This window comes from Falco rusticolus, chromosome 5 (assembly GCF_015220075.1).
Source record: "Falco rusticolus isolate bFalRus1 chromosome 5, bFalRus1.pri, whole genome shotgun sequence".
NCBI classification, from domain to species: domain Eukaryota; kingdom Metazoa; phylum Chordata; class Aves; order Falconiformes; family Falconidae; genus Falco; species Falco rusticolus.
In genome coordinates, this window is record NC_051191.1 from 67024461 (window position 1) to 67038320 (window position 13860).

The following is a 13860-nucleotide window of genomic DNA, read 5'->3' on the forward strand; positions in this document are numbered from 1 at the left end:
CTGCAGTGTGATTCACATCAGTGAAATCAGCAAATGTGTCACATCCCTGTTTGTTCCCTTTTCAAGATCCTTTGTGAACGTGTGAAGCAGCTGAGATGCCACTGCATGTCTCTAGGGAACCCTGCTTGCAGTCTTCTCCAGTTGTAAAAACTGTTCAGGTACTTGTGCTCTCTGCTTGCTGTCCTTCAATGAGGTATTGATACAGGAGAGAACCTTCCCTCATACTGCACGATGCCTTTAAGAAATTGGAAGTCTTTAGTGAGGGATTTTATTAAAACCCTTTTTGAACATTTAAGTATACAACAGTGATGTATGTGATTCTGTCTGACTGGGCTATATTTGGATTTTCATAAAAGCTTTCCATAGCTTCAGTACTATGTACCTGTTGATTCTATCAAAGAATGACAGATCTGCCCAGCTGACTTCTTTCTGCAAAATACAAGCTTAGTTCTTCTCTGTTGAATTGTAGTTATCCAGAAGTTTGCTAGAACTAGTTTTTATTATGGCTTTCCCCAAGTTACCCAGAGTGGAAATCAGACTTGCTCATCTGTTGCCCCCCAGATCCCCTCCCTGGAGCCAAATGACATAAAGTTCATCACCTGCCATTGCTCTAGTGCCGGCCTGATTTAAATGATAGGCTATGTACCACAGCTAATAGCAGCATCACATTTGATTTCCTTTGGATGCATACTCCCAGGCCCAATGGATTTATAACTGTTCTTGGTGTTGATTTCTTTTAAGGTCTCTTCTACTGCCACTTCAGCTTGAGACAGTGCTTTGGACTTGCCCCTGTAAGGAAGGGCTCCTGTGTGTCAACCTCCCTCAGTTCCACTGTAGTGAGCACTGATGCAGATAATCCATTTAGCTTTTCTGCTGTGGCCTTTTCTTTTTCAAGTGCTACTTTTAGACCTCCATCATCTATTTGCCTTAGGGGATCTTTGGCAGGTTTCCTATATCTGATGTATTCCATTATTAGCTTTGATGGCTTTAGCAAGTTTTTCCTTAAATCTCTTTTGGTCTGCCTAATTATGGTTTATGTTTAACTTGCTGAAGCTTATCCTCTTTTCTTTTTTCCTTTTGTAGCTGTGACGTTCACTTTTTAAAGGGTGTTTTTCATTTCTTATAGCTTTCTTTACTGTGCTGTTTAACTATATTAGCCTTTTTGTTGTCTTTTTAAAATCTTCTTTGATAGGTGTTATACATCTCTCATGAGTCTGTAATATGGTAGGACTGTTCTTGTTGTTGGGAAGGAAATGCAAAAGAAGAATGGTATAACAAGAAGATAACGTCATTCCAGGAGTGGGAGATCTCCTCTTTGGGGCAGGAGGAGGAGGCTGTATATAGGCAGATGAGGAGAGGGAGGAGAAGTGGATGGAGGCATGTGCTCCAGCAACAAATTAGAAAGGACAGAGCAGGAGGAGGAGATAAGAAACAGTAAAGAATATGAGGGAAAATAAAAAGGAAACAGAGCAGATCTATAGATGTGGGAAAGGAGACATAAATCAACCTACTTGGTAGTCTCTGTGTGTGTTGAATTGTTTTTTTAAAGTATGTGCTGAGAGAATCTTTACTCCCTTTCCTAGTTCTTCATTCTTCTTTCTCCAGTTGCTGCTTTAATAATTACTGCTTTTTTCCTCCTTACTTTTTTATTCCCCTTCACCTCTACTTTCCATTCCTTCATTTGCTTGGATGTGGTTCTTCAGGGTCGATCTGTCTTGATTCCTTTGGCTGAGACTTGTTCTTTTATACATGCCTTCTCTACACTGGTCCAGGAAACGTTCGTATACTCACTATGTTACCAGTTTTGTGCTTGTACCCCATATTGTCTCATTCTTAAGGCTTACCCTGCTTTGACATTGTGCAGCAGCACTGTTGCCATCTCTGGGCCATCCTGACTCTCAGTCTCCAGCCCAGGGGCCAAGTTTTCTGCATCCTACTGGGTCCTGGCTGAAAGGAGCAGTGTGGGGGAGGATGCTGCTGTCTGAGGAAATGATGCATCTCCGCATAGGTGCACTAGCATATGTGCAAGGACTAAATGAGAAGCAAATGAGCTACAAGTATAAGAAGTGGCCAAATATATAGAGGTCTAGCTGTTTGAAGTGTATTATTCCAACAGATCTCTAGAAGCCCCGGGCAGTTTGTCTTACTGTATTGGCAGGTGGGCAGGAAGGGCTTATTTGTTAAATATTTAAGGAACTACCCTATAGAGCAAATGCATAGGCCAGGAGGTCAGGCTCCACAGGCTCCAGCTGTGGTCAGTGTTGATGTCTGAAGCCAGAGAGGAGGTGGTGAGGGCTGTGGGCTAACCTCTGCATCTGCTGTACCGACCTAGTCAAGGTTTGTCAAGCTGCCACGTTTCCTGTTGCTCCTGGAAAGCATCTGCATATGCTGCCCACGTTTGTGACAGTGCCTGGAAACGCAGTTGTAACCAGCAAAGGAACTGTATGAAAGTGCCACTTTCTTAGTCAGCAGTTTTCCCTCCCAAGCCAAGTCTGCTGACTTAAGTAATTTGCAAAAATCAGCCCAGCCCCAAAGGTGGCATTTACTGCTGTGTTGCTTTGTTACTTCTGAAAGCTAGCTCAGCTGAGGAGAGCAAGTCCTGTTGTGTTTTGTGCATCTTCTACAAAACAGTTTAATATGGCCCAACATTGCTATCTATGAAATAGATACAAGGGTAGGAGGCCAAGGAAAGTGGTTGTTTGTGTCATCTAGAGAATAATTTGCTGTATAGAACCTTTATTGATGATAATGATTCCCAAAGCAGAGGAGACCCCATCCATCTCCCAGGGCTCCTGCTGAGGCAGGAGTGGCCTCATTTCCTTGTGAACTGAGCACTTTTCATATGGAGATCACAGAAAATCAATGAAGCCGCAGCCCTGCGCCCAGTTACTTTGCAGAGCAGGACATGCATTTAGCAAAACAACAGAGGGGTTCACAGGACGCTTTTCCCAACTGAAGTGGGATTTAGGTAATGCTGGTATTTGAGGTTGGAAAATACCAGTGGTATTTTATTTCTCTGATTTATGGCTAATAGGCTTCTGCCTTTCCAGGGAGAGGACGTGTTACGTAAAAGGGTTTGCCTATTGTTTATTTTCCATTTATGCTGCTTACTGCTGTCATAGAAGTCAAAAAGGAAGGAAATCCTCAAGAGAAGTGACGTCTGATGTTGGTGGGCTAGTTTCTGGCAGGAGCCATATCTGTGCCATAGGTTTTCAGAAGGGCATGTGTGTGCTGCGCTGGGAAAGAGAGAAATAGGAGAGTTTGGAAAACCCCATTGGAAAATTAGATTGAAATATTGAGAGACTGGGGGCTTGCAGGAAGCAGAAATGGAAGAACATTGTGTTCTGCTTTGTTATTTATACTCCACCCTTTCCTGCTTGGCTTGCATTATGGACATTATTGTTTCCTCAGTCAACGAGCAAACAATGTTCTCAGCTGGTCAAGAAGCAATTAGCAGGAGTGTTTGCCTATACTCTCCTAAAAAATCCCCTCCATGCCCAGCACTGTTTGCTACTACCTCCCACAGGGCAGAGACTCCAAGCAGCCTCAGTCATTGCCTTGTGCGTTTGCAAAATGAAATCCGTCCTCCCCACCCATGTGAGGAGAATAAATAGGTTAGGGAGTGTGAGCAGTGTGATGCAGAAGAGAGCATCGCAAGAACCCAAACAGATTTCTGCCTTTCCTGTGTCACCTCCACCTCCAGCAGAAGCACGCAGTTGAAAGGAGCTTTATTAGTGACATTTTAATAAATGGGACTAGCAGGATTAATAATAAATTCTATTTAAAGGGAAACAGTCCAGACTTAAAATATTTAAACATATGTATCTTACTGTTAAAACTGTATTTCATTAGAACTGAAGTAGTTGTGCATATGCAATGTACTCCTCATTGATAACTCAGTTTGCTCTGTTCCAGCAGAGGCTGTAGCAGAACCAGCAACTCATCACATGTAGGTCTGAGAGAGCAGCAGTTTTGAGTGCTTGTGTGTGTCTCTGCCTGTAACGCTGGCGCTGATGTAATGAAACCCTCTCTTGTATAAGAATTAATATTCCAGTAATGCCCAGAGGTTGTAAGTGTGTAGTTAATAGCTCCCAAGGCCAATGGAAATTAACATAGCCATAGCAGTCACACATTACTTGCTGCTGGTGCAGTATATCTTTGTGAAAACTAATATAGAAAAATCATTCTCTTAAGAATAGCATCAATTAACTGATTTAATTCAGCGATTAGTCACAAAATGTCTTATTCGTGTAGTGCTCCCAGTAAGTAATTTGGAAATACCTGATGATTAGGAAGCCAAATGCAAGGTGTGTTTTTAATTTCAGTAGGCAAACTGTGGCTGTGTTGTGCTGAACTCTCTAAGGCAGCCGTGGGCAAATCTTTGGAACCTTTACAAGTAGGCATTAGCGATGCTTGATACCACTGGCTGCAGATAACCAAAAAGATATGATATTTGCCACTACGATTCTCTAGTGCCATTTTCTAATGAAATCCCTGACAAAAGCTTTCTGCAGCTGTGGGTGCATTCTCCCCACGGGAGAGAGTGTGCACCCCACTGTAGGAGCTGTGTGTGACCTGTCTTATGATTAACTTCCAAGCCCACCAAAGCTAAACAGGAGAGACAAGACAAACAAGGCAAAGCAACAAGATTTGGGAGTTTTCTAATCCTTGCTTTTCCTACCTGAGGTAGGAGAGTCAGAGATGGGGCTGGGGGTGGGGGAGGAAATGAGCAGCTGGCAGGAATCTGCTTGTGAGCAAGAAACAGTGCTTTGTCTGGTTTTATGTGAACAAATTCATCCATCCTTATTTCCCATTACCTCAGAGAGCCCCTATTTATGTGCTGGAAAAGATTCCCCCCATTAAACGGAGCACCGACTTCTCTGGATTCTCACAGGGAAATGTTTCCATAGCATACGTGCTCCTGTGATTTCTTTCTCCCTTTAACCTTGAAACAGCATTTCCTCTAGCTGTGCAAGGTGTACCTTGCTTTCTGTGCTCTCTATTAAGTAAATAAGCATATGCTTGCTCTTCTCCTTTTGTCTTTGTGCCCTCATTATTAATTCCAACTGTTGAGTCCAATCTACACATGGCAGGGGAGAGGTGGGGTGGCTGTGCAGCCACATGGCCTCAGTCATGTGTTATAATGCCAGAGCATACCACTTGCCAGCTAAGGGCGAGAGTCCCGTTAGTCCTCACCTCCTAGCCATACTCCGCTCAGTGCTAAGCGGTGCATTCGTGCTGGCTTGGTACTCAGAGTATGCTATGCATCCCCTCTAGTGGCTGATGCATATGGAAACGATACCTTCTTTCTGGTACCTGCAGCTGACAGATGTAAATCAAAATTTTCATAAGGAGCTTTGTGACACTCAGGTTTAAGCAGGGAGCCTGTTATGTCTATATTATAGAAAGTACTACATGCTTTGCCTCTAATTATTAGCCTTTTTAGAGCCTTTCAATGTAGTAATTCAGATTTTGAAATACGACAGCATCTGGGCACAGGGAGTGTTGCAGTGTTGGTGCTAGAGGCGCCTGCAGTGAAAGGGGACAGGATAAGTTGAATTGCTGCCACATATTTATGTCTGCCTGGGGTACATGGTGTACCAGTGCGTGAAAGAAGCTTGGGGTTGCAACATAAGTTGTGTTGGCACAAGTAGTGTGCAGGAGGCAACAAGGCACTCAAAATCCAAGCAAACTTTTCAGAAAAAGGGACTGAGAAGGCGGACCTCGGGGAAGGTGGGGTAACCTGGCCACTAACACTGTCCTGCTTCTGTTCCTCTTTGCAGCTCAGGAGTGAAGACCCTGCCCCACAATGCCAAGGTGCACTACAACTATGCCAATTTTCTGAAAGACCAGGGCCGTAACATTGAGGCGATCTACCATTACAAAACTGCTCTCAAGTAAGTCCCTTGAGGGCCTGGAGGGGCTCGCTCTGTGCAGTGCAGCCTGCTGTTAGCTGAGCCCTTCCCTGCTGGGCATGGGGTGAGTTGCCTGTTCCTCACCCCAGGCTCCTGAGGGCAGCTCAGCTTTTTGGAGGCTGGGAAAGTTCCCTGGCTTGGTGTTTGTCTGTCAGTAAATGAGGTAGCCTGCCTTCCCTTCACCTCCACGCGTGTATATATGTGTGTGTGTGTGCGTGCGCACTTCAATATATGAGATAGAGATGTTACCATAGCTACACATTGAGCAATGAGGTGTCATTTATGCAGCTGAATGTACGCTGGTAAGCGGGAGGTAGTTGTCCTAAATGCATTTTCAGGTTCCTGGGCCATTTATCTTAGCAAATTGTTAATGGTGCATGCCTGGAAAATGCCAGTGCTGTAGCCATCTGAAGCGCAGTAATAACAATAGTACTTACTACTTGTATTGAGGCTTCTGTCCACAGAGCTTTGCATGAACACTAAACTAATCGATCCTGAAAATGCTGCTGTGCAGTAACAACAGGGTTCTGTACAGGGGGAAGCTGACGCAGGAAGGTGAAACGCCTTGTCCATAGATACATGGAAATCTGGGCCCAGGACTGCGCTGTAATACGGGACATCTCCTATGGTATCTCTGAAGGACCTTCCTGACCACGCACGGAAGGGATGACTCCCTGTGAGCAGCATCCCTCCGCTTGCCACTCCTGCTGGAGCTGTTAGTGCAGCTTGGCCAGGGCCTCAGCTGCTCCCCGCTGCCCAGGCAGCGCTTGGTACAGCAAGCAGGTCACCCCAGTTCCCCAAACCTCTCCCCTGATCCTGGAGGTTTGGCAGAAGGGACAAGCCACTCAGGGAAATGAGCGCAGGGAAAAGGGCAGTGGGAAGAGTGGCAAGGCAAAGCAGACATGGAGAGCGCAGATAATGTCTCCAGGAATAAAAGCATATGTGGGAAGGACAGACAAGGTGAGGAGTGGCTCTGATGGACAGCAAGGGCAGAGCTCAGCTCCACAGGGCATGTCAGGAGGTGCAAGAAATGTTCTTTCTCAATATGTGGTGTGGCAGGAAACTCCAGAAATTACATTTCTCTTTTGTCTTCTGGCCAGCTGACGGGGTTATAACAAAGGCTCTCCAAGGGCTCCTAACTCACCCAGGTTAAGCTGAGAGAACAGGATTTCATTGTCACTGAGAAGGGCCTGAACCTGGGTGAAGGTGATTTTTAGCTTTTTTGAGCAGCATCCTGTTCTGCTTTACAATGCTGAGCATTTAGGAAGTAATTTAGAAAACCCTCCATCCTATTTTTTAATGTTTCCAGGAACGGAAAATCTAGCACAACCATCAATAAATTGTACTGAAGGTTAATTACTTTGGCTGTTGAAAATGTCCTTTATTTTTAGTCTGATTTGTTTAACATCAGCTTCCAGTCATTGGATTTGTTTATACCTTTAAGTGCCACACTGAAGATTCCATTACCAGAAGTCTGTTTTCCATAGTGATCAACTTCTTCCTTAACCTGTTGCTTGATACAACCCACTGATGTAGCAGCCACCGTTTTCAGTGTTATGTGAGGTTTTGCACTCCTTCAGTCATTCTTGTAGCTAGTCTCTGAACTTTCTCCAACTTACCAGAAAAGCCTGTTGCAATTTAAAAAGAAGAGGGACTAAGAAAAATTATCCAAGCCCTGCAGTGTATGTGCTAGTACAGAGAGTAACTGAACTGCTCCTACCAACATTGCCTCTGCTTGTGTAAATGGGATTTGCGGACAAAAGATTTTGCTCTTCTCTAACTCAGCAGCACCCATTTATTATAATTATAATTCTGTCTTCTGCTCTGCAGTATTTCTATTATGAAAGGTTCTGTTTTGAGAACTGATTGCAAACATTTCCTCAACTTTATTAGATTGCATGGTTTGTGCTGGTGTGGTACTCTTTATAGAGCATCCGAAGCCTTGTCAGGGCTTGGAGCCACACAGAACCAACCACGCTTTTCTGTATGCACTTGGTGTCTCAGTGGCACCAGTGCTAGTGCTCTACTTGCTTCAGTAGCTTCAGGATTAGTTGGCACTTTTGAAAAGCAAGGCCTTGTCCCCACCTTGCACATTCACTATCTGACGCGGCCGTGCGGACCAGGAGTTGGGAGTCTCCTGCTGGCTCCATCATTGGGAAGCTGCATTACTTGGTCCTGTCACCTCATCTCTCTGCACTTACACTTCCCTTATTTTTACCCCTTCTTCCCACCCCTGTCACAGGGAAATTATCTGGGGCCTGTGTAATAAGCAATAAAACAGTGTAAGTAGAAAGTATAGCGTGTTCTCCTGTTGAGAATTACATTCCGTGTTTTCCCCTCAGACGTACCCTTCTGAAATGGCTGGGGTTGTGTGCAGGTCTTGCAGCCTCCACTAGGTGCCTACACGTGATAGCTGTGTTGAAGCAGTGGAGAAAGTGATGGATGTGGGACAGGCAACATGATGGTGGATATAGTGGAAGACTCTAGACTGGTATTACGGATAAGAAGAGAGTTCATGTCCAAGCTGTTTATCCATCCTCACTGACTCCTGCTGTGCAGTTGCTTCTCTGATTGTAGACCGATTACTCTACAATTAGAGAGAAGGATGTAGTAGCTGTAGTGTCCTGACCACGTTTTGATGGTTCAGAGTATTTTTGGCCACTGGGCTGACCTGAAAATGGAAGAACAGCTGGGAAGCTGAATTGCTACTCGCTGCGTGAATTTCCTTGTCAGAGAGTAGGCAGACCAGCAGCTCAGGTGCTAACACAACAAGCTTCCCTGCTTTCCCCCAGGTACCCCTCACTGGGTGTCCTCTCTCCAGGTGAGTCCAGGTGGATCTACACTCCACAGATTACAGAAAGTACAAGCTGCTCAACAGGCTTCGTAATCCAGTGGCAGCACCGTTAGAGGTATGGAAGATCAAAGTATCATATCCGCCTAGTGTGCAGTGAGCAGATCAATAAGACAATTAATAAGGAAATGGAGTCAATAAGGATGCAAAATGCCTCTGCCACCACCTGGGAGCTCCTGGGAAGTAGGAGAGGGAGAGCGGCATTGCCTCATGCCAGCTCCGTCTGAGGCACATGGGTGATGCGCTGTTCCAGCTCACTTCTAAAGCTTGTGCCAAATTACAGTGTAGGTCTGCTTGGTCTCTGGTGACTTGAGTTTAACTGTTTGCTAAACAAAAGTGATCCTGTCAGTGTGCAGTCAACGGCTTGAACTGCTGGCAATTACCATTCCACGAACGTAATGATGCATATCCACGTGCCGCTGCTCTGCCAGAAGCGTCGGTTGCCATGTAGCTATTTAGCAAAGCATTGCTCCTGGGGAACAGGCAGGTGAGGTTGTAGCTATAGTGTGGGAAAAGATGTTGAAGTGCACACAGGTTACATAGTGAAATAATAGCAATTGAGACTAAATCCTGGGAAAATTCATCCCTGGTGCTTTAATGGATTGCTCCCATTCCCACTTTCCAAGGCAGGCGGGATCCTCTGCTGGCACATGTTGGTGTATCTCTGTTAACTTCAGGACAGATAGGTGGGGGAGAAGAATGTGTTTTCTCTGACAGTGAAACTGCAGGGCAGGTTTCCAAGGCAAACTTGGCGATTGATCCTGACAGCCACCTGTTGATGCCATTGCAGGTGGTCTGTCAAAAAACTGATTCCTCACCCCAGCCCAGGGGCCAGTGACACAACACCCTGATGGAGCCAGGCTTAGGTAATTAGTGCAATCTAATTATGCTGTCCAAAAGCAGGGGAAATGAAAACGGAAATGAAATGCAAAAATGAAGAACAACACTGGAATTGGAGAGGGGAAGAATGAAAAGAAAAAACATTCTGTGTACGTTGGAAAAGCTCCTCCTGTATGTTGGGTTCCTAAAAGGGGAATGGAGAGCCCTTTGGGGATGCAAGATGAGTTATCCATAAAGCAGCCCCGATGGACAGCTGGTGTTCTACAGTTGTAGCAGTGGCTTATAAACCTTTCAGCTTGCCTTCAGTAAAACAACACAAACACGCTGCTGGATTAGACTGCTTTGCCTGACACACGGTAGTGACCCCAGGAGATACTTGGGGGTTTTTTGGTGTTAAAATAAAGGCCAGAAATACTCTGAGATGTGGGTTGACCATGGCTACTCTGAAAGCTGGCCTTAACATTCTTGCTGCCGCTTCTGCTGCAGATTTGCAGCTGCTGCTAGGAATTTCAGAGACGCCCTGCTCCTGGAGATCAAACAGAGCTGATCTTATCTGAAATAATATTTGTCTCATCACTCTCAAGCTTGTGAGTGAGAATATGAGGTCATGCAACCTCATGCAAATATGAAGAACAACTCTCATGTGGTAATGAAGATATTTTTGCTATTGTTGATAGCTACCAAGCTTTTGTCCTACTTCTCCCCAGCCTTGTTTGCTTGATGTTGCTGTTGAGACTGTTTTTTCGCTCCTCAGGAACACACATGAGCTGACGTGCAGAGAGAGAAAAACAGTAAAGCCTTAAAACCCATTTGATGAACATTTGTTACAGTTTTAGTAACCTTTCTAACAATGGAAGGGGGAAGGGGGGGATTCACCTTCCCTGCTACAATTGCGTTAATTCAAAATTTTAATTCCCAAAGCAGCATTTTCTTACCATCTGTCTCCGTGTTCATTGCCAGGGCCATGCTAACCATGGATGGTAGATCAATGTGGGCGACAGCAAGTGGGGCTGAAGGAGGTTGCTGGGTTTCTTACTGGCGTTGGGTGAATAAACAGGCTAATAATAGTTCTGTGCTATTCAAGCTACATTTCTGTGTCTGGCAAAAGGTCAACATTAAAAATTCATGTTTGTACTTTTGGATATAAAAACATACAGATTTGCCCTTAGTTAAGAAATGTCAGTAGAGTATTGTGTTTAAGTTAATAGTAGGGGAGAAAGTTGTCTTTGTGTGAAGGCAGATACTTTGACCATTAAATGATACAAAATGATCAAATCATAAATGAATTATTTCTTCATAACTGCTTTTTTCTGGATGAAAGTCACAGAAATGAACTGGGATTAGGGGACTAAAGAAGGAAGAGTGCTGAAAGAAAAAATACAGACAGTAAGGCCAAGGGAGGAGAGAGAGAGACTCAGGCCGTCCCTGCAAGCATCAGGGACTGCACGGCAACCTGGAGCTGCTCTCTGGAGTGCTGCTGTCTCCCAAGGGAGGCATGGGCAAGTGTGTGAACTGACTCTTACTGTCAGTGTAATACCTGATAGTAGAGTCCTGCAGGAAATATCCACCATATATGTAATACTGTGAGTTTATGTACGTAAATGCACTAGTGTGTGTACGTGAGAGTGCACACACATCTGCAGTGTGCCTGCACATCAACAGGTTCATAGTCGCAAGCTCCCCTTGGATTTTCTTTGCCAAATGCAGCTGACCAGAGCAGGAAGGGGACCAGCCTGCCATGCAGAAACCTCCCTTCTCTCTTGTGGTGTCTTCCAGAGAGGAGAGCTTCTGGGCAGCAAGCAGGAACTCTCAGGATGGCTTTCCTTGTGGCTCAGGGAGCTGCTCTGGTGCTCAGCCTTGAGAGGGAGGAGAGAGTGGGCCAGAAGGCAGATGAACCAGTATGAAAATGCTTGGTGCTGTGGCATGTGTAGTCTGGCTCTTGCAGAGCTTGCAAATAATACAGCTTAGGGCATTGCTCACAGCATGGAAACTGGGAATGCTTGTTTGTAGCATCAAGAACTGTCATGAGATCATGCTTATGTATACTTGGTACTCAAAAGCAGGCTAGATGGAGGAGGAGGGAGGAGGAAGCTGTTTAGGTACCATATCCATATCCCTCACCGAGGAAATAAAATTGGTTCATAACATCGCTGAAATGGGTAGAAAAGGAGCAAGTGAGGCTGCTCTTTTTCCTCACTCCACTTTAGAAATAAAGCCCTAATGCTGTAAGGGAGACTCAGGTTTCTTGCTAAGCTTTCCCACACACCTTCCCACTGGGTTTTTATATATCTTAAATCAACAGAACTCGGGGTTGTTTAAATTCAGTTAAATTGCACTCTTCGTGCAGTAAAAAAATTGTGTTCATACAGCCCTTTGTGTGTGTGTGTCTCTGTGTGTGCCTTGAAAATGCCTCTCAGCATGGACTGCAGGTGGCCTTGGATACCATCTGTGATTTATTTCTGGAAAGAATTAAAATACCAGCACCATTTGTTAGCCTGTTTTTACAGTGAGTCAAAAATGTGTAGTGCTGCTTTGCTGTGACTGCCAGGGCTGCATTTGCTCCTGAAACCGTGAGTGCCCTTCTGACACTTGGTGTTACTTAGGCCTTTGGAGCAAGCCCTCTGGTTAGGCATTTGAAGAAACAGCTTCATAGAGACTTCACATAATACTCTGTGTTACTGGGGCAGATCACGTCCAAGCAGTCGGAAACATCTTTGCACCATGTTCGTCTGAATCACACTTCGACAATAGGCTTTTGGGGTAATTGGTGCTCTTGTGTATGTATATGGTGGCTGTCCTGAAGCTAGACAAAATTGTTGAGGGATTTAATAGTAATTGATGGCTGAAAGGCCTGCCTGGTAATTTGAATTGGAGACTTAATGGCCTTTACAACACAGTGCATGGGATGATGGCCAAATTACTTCAGCTAGTGTAATGTATTTTTGAACCTGTTCTCTATGAAGTGCTAATCCGTGCCTGTTTTGGGGTGTGCTCCACCTCTGCTTAGTTTTTCTGCTTTTTAGTAACCAAATATCAATCAAGCATGTGCTGTTATTTACTCAAAAACTAAACTGGTGTAAGTGTAACCATGAGCCCTGATGCAGAGGCATCATGTGTGCCTTGGAACTGCATTGACAGCAATGGAAGCTGATGCGTCTGCTGGGATGGACAGATGTATGTGTAACTGACCCCTGGACACTGGTATTTACAGGCAGGATCCCTTCCTAGACCATGGTTTCTGTTGTGGGTGCAGGTCCTTCAGGGACTTGCTGGCTTTTCTAACACATCTTCTTGGAGAAGAGCCCCCATCAGCTACAAGAATGACTGCTCTGTAGCCTTCCTCAGACACTGCATCATTGCTCTGGCTACTTACATATAGGGGGCTGATGCTAACAATCTGGGAAATGGAAAATGCATCTCTAATGAAGCTGCAAAGCTGTTGTCTTATTGGGACAAGGCATCTATTTTGTATTTTATGTGGGCTATATAGAGAGAAACCTATGGCTGTATTTTGCAGGTGTTCAAGTCTATTTTTCACTAGTGGCTAATGAGAAACACAAGTCCAAGGGTTAATTACTTGTTCCCACAGCCATTTCTTTTTCGCTAGTCTTCTGTCCTTGTCTTTATGAAAACTTTGCTCAAAGAATGACCAGGTCACACTGATTATTGTTGTGCTAAATCATCAAAGACTTGCCTTCGCTGGTCCTTACCAAGGGTCAGCAGAAAAATTGGTTCCCAATGCACGTCTGTCAAGGGTAACCTTGAGACTTTCTGTGAAGGCTTGGCAGGAGTAGTTGAGGCACTCTGCTGATCCCCAGGCTTTTGAACGGCCCCTTCAAGCAATTTGAGTGGTGCTGGAATGGGGCTGCTCGGATTTATACCAAAGACTGAGGCAACCCCCAGGCATCTCAGAGACAGTTGTCATCACGGGTGACAGTATGGGGCCGTACAACTTCCTCTGGCACCTGTGAACCTTGGGAGATGACAGGTGTGATTTCGCCCCATCTGCTTAGATGAGATATATGTGGTTATTTCATCCCCTCATGTAATGGTTTGGTTGAAGAACTCACCCGATGGTCCCGTTTGCTGTGGTGTCCCTCTGGCTTCTGTGGATTCTGTGGAGGTGTGTATGTTTGTGCTATCTGTAGGTCAGCCATGTCATGAATTATTAGTCCTTTGTTGGGCTTGAGTGGTTTCTGAGGTTTTCAGGACTTACATGGATCCTGCATGAATTCTTTATGTGAGAATGTAAAC

General features: G+C 44.9%; 1 protein-coding gene across 2 annotated transcripts in view; it reads left to right on the plus strand.

Moving 5' to 3' along the window:
- The window catches only part of TMTC1 (transmembrane O-mannosyltransferase targeting cadherins 1), a 148713-nt gene that overhangs the window by 101859 nt on the left and 32994 nt on the right, over window positions 1-13860 (plus strand). The window contains exon 11 of one of the 2 annotated variants that reach the window (XM_037389546.1): window positions 5784-5897. The exons of the other annotated variant lie outside the window; for it this stretch is intronic. Coding sequence (XP_037245443.1) covers window positions 5784-5897 — 114 coding nt within the window. The remainder of the gene's footprint in view (window positions 1-5783; window positions 5898-13860) is intronic. 2 annotated transcript variants of the gene reach the window in all.